The sequence below is a fragment of the Pleurodeles waltl genome, unplaced genomic scaffold, assembly GCF_031143425.1.
Source record: "Pleurodeles waltl isolate 20211129_DDA unplaced genomic scaffold, aPleWal1.hap1.20221129 scaffold_188, whole genome shotgun sequence".
Lineage (NCBI taxonomy): Eukaryota > Metazoa > Chordata > Amphibia > Caudata > Salamandridae > Pleurodeles > Pleurodeles waltl.
The window spans coordinates 351,666-358,428 of record NW_027149894.1 but is presented as its reverse complement, the minus strand read 5'-3'; the positions used below and the strand labels follow the sequence as shown (position 1 = coordinate 358,428).

General features: G+C 57.9%; 5 protein-coding genes across 5 annotated transcripts; 4 read left to right on the top strand and 1 right to left on the bottom strand.

Moving 5' to 3' along the window:
• The first annotated feature begins 292 nt into the window (after window positions 1-292).
• LOC138274533 (histone H1-like) lies at window positions 293-1,202 on the top strand. Its single transcript, XM_069219008.1, has one exon. The coding sequence runs from the start codon at window positions 495-497 to the stop codon at window positions 1,182-1,184; it is 690 nt and encodes a 229-aa protein (XP_069075109.1). The 5' UTR covers window positions 293-494; the 3' UTR covers window positions 1,185-1,202.
• A 367-nt stretch (window positions 1,203-1,569) lies between these two features.
• LOC138274534 (histone H3) lies at window positions 1,570-5,314 on the top strand. The gene has a single exon (XM_069219009.1). The coding sequence runs from the start codon at window positions 1,944-1,946 to the stop codon at window positions 2,352-2,354; it is 411 nt and encodes a 136-aa protein (XP_069075110.1). The 5' UTR covers window positions 1,570-1,943; the 3' UTR covers window positions 2,355-5,314.
• Window positions 3,021-3,452, bottom strand: LOC138274535 (histone H2B 1.2-like). The gene has a single exon (XM_069219010.1). It carries the CDS (start codon window positions 3,450-3,452, stop codon window positions 3,072-3,074), a length of 381 nt encoding a protein of 126 aa, XP_069075111.1. The 3' UTR covers window positions 3,021-3,071.
• LOC138274511 (histone H2A type 2-C) lies at window positions 3,796-4,194 on the top strand. The gene has a single exon (XM_069218986.1). The coding sequence runs from the start codon at window positions 3,796-3,798 to the stop codon at window positions 4,192-4,194; it is 399 nt and encodes a 132-aa protein (XP_069075087.1).
• On the top strand, window positions 4,947-5,258 carry LOC138274536 (histone H4). The gene has a single exon (XM_069219011.1). The coding sequence runs from the start codon at window positions 4,947-4,949 to the stop codon at window positions 5,256-5,258; it is 312 nt and encodes a 103-aa protein (XP_069075112.1).
• Window positions 5,315-6,763: the final 1,449 nt, after the last annotated feature.

Here is a 6,763-nt window from a genome sequence, read left to right as displayed (position 1 = left end):
CTATCCTCCTGGCTCCTGTTTCCCCTCTCGCTGGGCACACGAAGGCTTGTGTTATTTCTGCAGTTTATAAAACGTTGTTTCACGGGTGCCAAGAACCCCATTGTGGTGCCCCACGAGTCATTCGGTACAGAAGCACGCTACGATTGATATGCTATCTTTTCTGACCACAAACGTTAAGACTGTGTAGGTGAAAATGGGCTCGTGGACAAAGTTTTCTGACACAAAGGCATCAGCCATCGGAGGAGTGTGGAGTCTACCAGCTGACTAAAAGCCGGTGGCAGCGCGCTGAAACGAGAGGAGAGCACGCATAGGAAAGGGATGAAGTTGGGCTTCTTTTGATGTATAAATGAAAGCCCAGTTCTAACGTTTACTGTTTTAAAACATAGATAATCTGATGAGAGGAAACACAAAAGCCAGCTCGGAGCAGAGAGCCGAGTGTGCCGCGAACAGCCTCCCCTCCTGGGGACCAATCAGGAGGTGGCTCCTCCCTATATATGCGCGGAGCTCCGGCGGGAGGGACATTTCTCATCTGTGCTAGCGCCTCGACTCTCTGTACCATGGCTGAAACCGCTCCAGCTGCCGCGGCCCCTCCCGCTGAAGTAGCCCCCAAGAAGAAGGCGAAGAAGGCGGCGGGGCCGTCTAAGGCCAAGAAGCCCGCGGGACCCAGCGTCGCCGAGCTCATCCTGAAAGCGGTCACCGCCTCTGCCGAGAGGAAGGGGGTCTCCCTGGCGGCGCTGAAGAAGGTGCTGAGCGCCGACGGCTACGATGTGGACAAGAACAAGAGCCGCGTCAAGGCCGCCCTCAAGGGCCTGGTCAGCAAGGGCGCCCTGGCCCAGCTGAAGGGCACCGGCGCCTCCGGCTCCTTCAAGGTGAACAAGAAGCAGCTGGAGGGCAAGAAGGCGGCCAAGAAACCAGCGGCCAAGAAAGCCGCCCCGGCCGCCAAGAAGCCCAAGAAGGCCCCCGCGGGGGTGAAGAAGAGCCCGAAGAAGGCCAAGAAGCCGGCGGCGGCCAAGAGCCCCAAGAAGCCCAAAGCTGCCCCGGCCAAGAAGGCTGCCAAGAGTCCCGCGAAAGCAAAGGCGGCCAAGCCCAAGGCAGCCAAGAAAAGCCCCGCCAAGGTGGTGAAACCCAAGGCGGCCAAACCCAAAGCAGCCAAGCCCAAAAAGGCAGCGCCCAAGAAGAAGTAAGGGCTCCTGCCAGACACTGCGAACACAAGGGCTCTTTTAAGAGCCACCCACCCGGTCTAGAAGAGAGCCTGTTCACCCCCCAGCCCCGCGCACGCCGTGCCCCGCTCCCCAGCCATAAACGGCACCGTGAAATCCCGGCGCGCCTCTCCGCGCTCGAGCGCCGCGTGTGATCTTGGGCGGATGCTCGCACGGAGGTTATTATAACTCCTTGATAGTTTTAAGGCTAACTATACGTGTGGGAGGTACTAGACCTCGGTGGATGACACATTCGGGTGATTACGTGTGTGCTTAGCCGCAAACACTATGTCCGAGGCGGACTGGGAATAGTGTCTGCTTGAAGCAGACGAGTGTGCGCCTTAAATCCGTAGGAGGTAACGGCGTGTGCCAGGGTGACCAAAGGGGCTATAACACCGTGGGCTTGTCCCCCGCAGGTGACCGAGACGGGGAGGGGGTGACTGGTGGGGCGGCAGCTAGCCGGGGGGGCAAGGGGGAGAAGACCTGCCCAAAACGCGGGCTTTTTCGGCTCGGGGTACATCAACCAATCGGGGGGCTGCTTTCCATTTTGACCACATTTCATTGGCTACAGACAGCCACGAGCCGCCTCTTCAGTGAGTAACCAATCCTTGCTATTTCCAAACTTGGGCCCGTGGTTTCAACCAATCAGAGCAGCCCTCCGTCTCCCAGGGCATAAATAGGCCTCTGTGCGAGGCAGGCCCCATTCCTTCTCGCACGCCGCGCAGAGAAAGCTCCGTCTTCGCCATGGCCCGCACCAAGCAGACCGCCCGCAAGTCCACCGGAGGGAAGGCGCCTCGCAAGCAGCTGGCCACCAAGGCTGCCCGCAAGAGCGCGCCTGCCACCGGAGGAGTCAAGAAGCCTCACCGCTACAGGCCCGGGACCGTGGCTCTCCGCGAGATCCGCCGCTACCAGAAGTCCACCGAGCTGCTCATCCGCAAGCTGCCCTTCCAGCGCCTGGTGCGGGAGATCGCGCAGGACTTCAAGACCGACCTGCGCTTCCAGAGCTCGGCCGTCATGGCCCTGCAGGAGGCCAGCGAGGCCTACCTGGTCGGGCTCTTTGAGGACACCAACTTGTGCGCCATCCACGCCAAGAGGGTCACCATCATGCCCAAGGACATTCAGCTGGCCCGTCGTATCCGCGGCGAGAGGGCCTAAGGACCGACCCTAACCGACCCCACATATACCACAAGGGCTCTTCTAAGAGCCACCACCTTGTCACGTAGGAGCTGTTCATATCCGTGTGTTGTACACGGGGGGAGGCGGGGGCGAAAGGAAGGTGTTGGTAGGCACCGGTACTCATTAACTCATACCGGCACTCGGAAAGCAGAGCGCCTCCTTTTCATATGATAAAGTGCTTTGTTTGGCAGACGGGTTGTGCAGCGACCGGCACCTCGCAAGCCGGGGCTGTGTGGTGTCTGTGCTACTTTTAAACCCCCGGTAATCTTGTCCGGCTTCAGCAGAGGGAGCGCCTGCTCGGGGGCGACTTGTAGCCGCTCTCGTCTCCCTTGGTTTTTAAGTACGAACGGAACGTGCCCCGTGCAAACTTTACACACTTCTCCCCTAACGTGGAAAGCAATAGCGGGACCGTCCGTGCGGGTCAAACGCTATTACATTACAGCGCTTAGTGACACTTTATCCCCAACAAAGCCTGTTCACATAGACGTTTTATTAGGAAGGGCGCTCTGCTCTACCGTCCCTCGCTCTGCTGCAGGCCCCGTCAGAGCGGGACCTAATGCGCACCACACTACGCTTCATTCATAAGACACGCTAAGGGTACCTCTTCACCGATAATATCCGCACAGCAGCTCTTAGAGGAAAAAGTGTTGGCCCTTAAAAGAGCCCTTGTGTTAATTGGAGATGTGCCTCGAAGCCTTACTTGGCGCTAGTGTACTTGGTGACGGCCTTGGTGCCCTCGGACACGGCGTGCTTGGCCAGCTCTCCGGGGAGCAGCAGGCGCACGGCGGTCTGGATCTCCCGGGAGGTGATGGTGCGCCGCTGGTTGTAGTGAGCCAGGCGGGAAGCCTCCCCGGCGATGCGCTCAAAGATGTCGTTGACGAAGGAGTTCATGATGCCCATGGCCTTGGAGGAGATGCCGGTGTCGGGGTGCACCTGCTTCATCACTTTGTAAATGTAGATAGCGTAGCTCTCCTTCCTGGTCCTCTTGCGCTTCTTGCCGTCCTTCTTGGGCGGCTTGGACAGCGCTTTCTTGGAGCCCTTCTTGGGAGCCGGCGCGGACTTGGCTGGTTCAGGCATGATCGACACTGGGCAGGCGCTCGCTGTGCAATCAGGAGAAATGCGGAAGCTGCGCCCGGGCTGCTGTACTTATAGGCTGGGCGTGTAAAGCAGCTGCTTGTTCCATTCTCCGTTCCCATTGGTAGGCACAACCGGCACCCCCTCCGTCCTCATCTTAATACGCGCCTTTCACTTCTGTAATTCTGATTGGTGGAGTAGGTTATTCCTTCCTCCAATGTGGGCCTCAGAGCTTAGCGGGCAACCAATCAGAGACGACCCGAAGTCTTTATATGACCGGGGTCCGGAGCACGCAGGGATAGTCTCTCTGTCTTCTTAGCCCGAGAACCTACAGCAGCTGCTCGCCATGTCTGGACGCGGAAAGCAAGGAGGCAAGGCCCGCGCTAAGGCCAAGACACGCTCTTCCAGAGCCGGACTGCAGTTCCCTGTGGGCCGTGTGCACAGGCTGCTCCGAAAGGGAAGCTACGCCGAGCGGGTCGGCGCCGGTGCCCCCGTCTATCTGGCTGCAGTCCTGGAGTACCTGACGGCCGAGATCCTCGAGCTGGCCGGCAACGCGGCCCGGGACAACAAGAAGACCCGCATCATCCCCAGGCACCTCCAGCTCGCCATCCGCAACGACGAGGAGCTCAACAAGCTGCTGGGCAGAGTCACCATCGCCCAGGGAGGCGTCCTGCCAAACATCCAGGCCGTGCTGCTGCCCAAGAAAACCGAGAGCCACAAGGCTGGGGGCAAAGCAAGCAAGTGAAGCGCCGCAGCCTCCCTTACGAACCACCGTATAAATACATTATAAACACAAGGGCTCTTTTCAGGGCCGCACACAGATTCCATCAAAGAGCTTATCCCTTCTAAGTCTCACTTTTGCCGGCTTCTTTAAATTCAGCGCTCGCACCTTCGCCTCACCGGGCGGCGTGTCCGACCCTCCGGCGATGCACGTGAATAATGTTAACACAGCCGCTAAGGCTACCTTGCGGTCCATACTTTTTATTCATGTTTATACATATATATTTTTCAGTTTGCGGGCACGCCGCTACCGGGCGCGGGGTGTGAACGTGTGCATGTTGTGGCTGCACGCACGCAGCGCGGTGGCGCCGGGGAGGGCTTCGGTGCGCTGGCCCCATTGAGACATTTGAGAGCGGTCGGAGGGGGACCCCGGGTTAGGGTTGCTTCAGGCCGGAACAACCAGCGAGGGGCTGGGGTGCTTTGCACCGTTCCGTTTGCGTGGCCTGAACGCCGGTGGCGTGTGAGGAGGGAAGAGCAGAAGCTGCGGAGCCCGCCCGCCCGCAGGCGAGCCCAGGACAAAGGGGCGCTGGGAGCCCGCGCTTTTTCAAACGGCAGCGGCCGCTCGGGGCCCGCTCTCTGCAGAGGGCGGGCCGGACAGCGGCTCTCCCGCCTCTCGGCCTCACACGTCAGAGGCTCCCTCGCCGGTCCGCAGCTGCTCCATATAAGCAGCCGTTCTCGGGCTGCTGCTCGTATTTCTGCTTCGACCGAGAAGAGAGCATGTCTGGACGCGGCAAAGGAGGAAAGGGGCTCGGCAAAGGCGGTGCCAAGAGGCACAGGAAGGTGCTCCGCGACAACATCCAGGGCATCACCAAGCCCGCCATTCGCCGCCTGGCTCGCCGCGGCGGTGTCAAGCGCATCTCCGGCCTCATCTACGAGGAGACCCGCGGTGTGCTGAAGGTTTTCCTGGAGAACGTCATCCGGGACGCCGTCACCTATACCGAGCACGCCAAGAGAAAGACCGTCACCGCCATGGATGTGGTGTACGCCCTGAAGCGCCAGGGACGTACTCTCTACGGATTTGGCGGTTAAACACCACTCGCCGAGAACGCACAAAAAAACAACCTAAAGGCCCTTCTGAGGGCCGCCCACTGGATCATAACAGAGCTGTGTGTATACGACACCATTTTATTACATTTTCCCTGCCGGGTTGGGCTGCTCTCCAGGCCCATACCCAATTTCTTTACACCTTCCCGTATTTTCGACTATTAAGCCCCCACAGGGTGGGGGCTTACAAATGCGGGTAAAGAACAAAAAGTCGAGTTATCCCGGCCGGCTGGCACTCCGGCCATCTGGTCGCACATCACGCTGAGCCATCTGGTTGCACACGTGGCCGACCAGATGGCCGGAGTGCCAGCCGGCCGGGATAACTCGACTTTTTGTTCCTCACACGCTTTTGTAAGCCCCCACACTGTGGGGGCTTAATAGTCGAGAATATGTGTACATGTTTCCTTTTTCAGCTCCAAGGGGGCAAAGTCACTCCTTCTACCCAGGGCTGCGGAGCTCCAAGTAGGGTAAGATTCAAGGTTTTCCCCCTGGATGGAAGTGGGGAAAAAAAAAGAACATTTTACGTGCTTCAAAACCGTACACAAGCACCCTCACAGTGCCAGCACTGGGCCTGCAATGTCCCTGGCCCATTTGCAACCTCCAGCCTGCTGTTTTCGACATTAGGCTCCAAGGGGGCAAAGTCACTCCTTCTACCCAGGGCTACGGAGCTCCAAGTAGGGTAAGATTCCAGGTTTTCCCCCTGGATGGAAGTGGAAAAAAAAGAACACTTTACGTGCTTTTAAACTGTACACAAGCACCCTCACAGTGTCAGCACTGGGCCTGCAATGTCCCTGGCCCATTTGCAACCTTCCAGGCTGCTATTTTACACCTTATGAGTGTTTCAGCTCCAAGGGGGCAAAGTCACTCCTTCTACCCAGGGCTACGGAGCTCCAAGTAGGGTAAGATTCCAGGTTTTCCCCCTGGATGGAAGTGGAGTAAAAAGAACACTTTACGTGCTTCAAAACGGTACACAAGCACCCTCACAGCGTCAGCACTGGGCCTGCAATGTCCCTGGCCCATTTGCAACCTCCAGGCAGCTGTTTTCGACATTAGGCTCCAAGGGGGCAAAGTCACTCCTTCTACCCAGGGCTACGGAGCTCCAAGTAGGGTAATATTCCAGGTTTTCCCCCTGGATGGAAGTGGAAAAAAAAAGAACACTTTACGTGCTTCAAAATGTTACACAAGCACCCTCACAGTGTCAGCGCTGGGCCTGCAATGTCCCTGGGCCATTTGCAACCTTCCAGGCAGCTATTTTACACATTATGGGTGTTTCAGCTCCAAGGGGGCAAAGTCACTCCTTCTACCCAGGGCTACGGAGCTCCAAGTAGGGTAAGATTCCAGGTTTTCCCCCTGGATGGAAGTGGAGAAAAAAGAACACTTTACGTGCTTTTAAACTGTACACAAGCACCCTCACAGTGCCAGCAGTGAGCCTGCAATGTCCCTGGCCCATTTGCAACCTTCCAGGCTGCTATTTTACACATTATGAGTGT

Excerpts from the sequence above, each read along its gene's own strand:
- LOC138274511 (XM_069218986.1), top strand. The coding sequence starts at position 3,796 with ATGTCTGGACGCGGAAAGCAAGGAGGCAAGGCCCGCGCTAAGGCCAAG.
- LOC138274535 (XM_069219010.1), bottom strand. The coding sequence starts at position 3,452 with ATGCCTGAACCAGCCAAGTCCGCGCCGGCTCCCAAGAAGGGCTCCAAG.
- LOC138274534 (XM_069219009.1), top strand. The coding sequence starts at position 1,944 with ATGGCCCGCACCAAGCAGACCGCCCGCAAGTCCACCGGAGGGAAGGCG.
- LOC138274533 (XM_069219008.1), top strand. The coding sequence starts at position 495 with ATGCGCGGAGCTCCGGCGGGAGGGACATTTCTCATCTGTGCTAGCGCC.
- LOC138274536 (XM_069219011.1), top strand. The coding sequence starts at position 4,947 with ATGTCTGGACGCGGCAAAGGAGGAAAGGGGCTCGGCAAAGGCGGTGCC.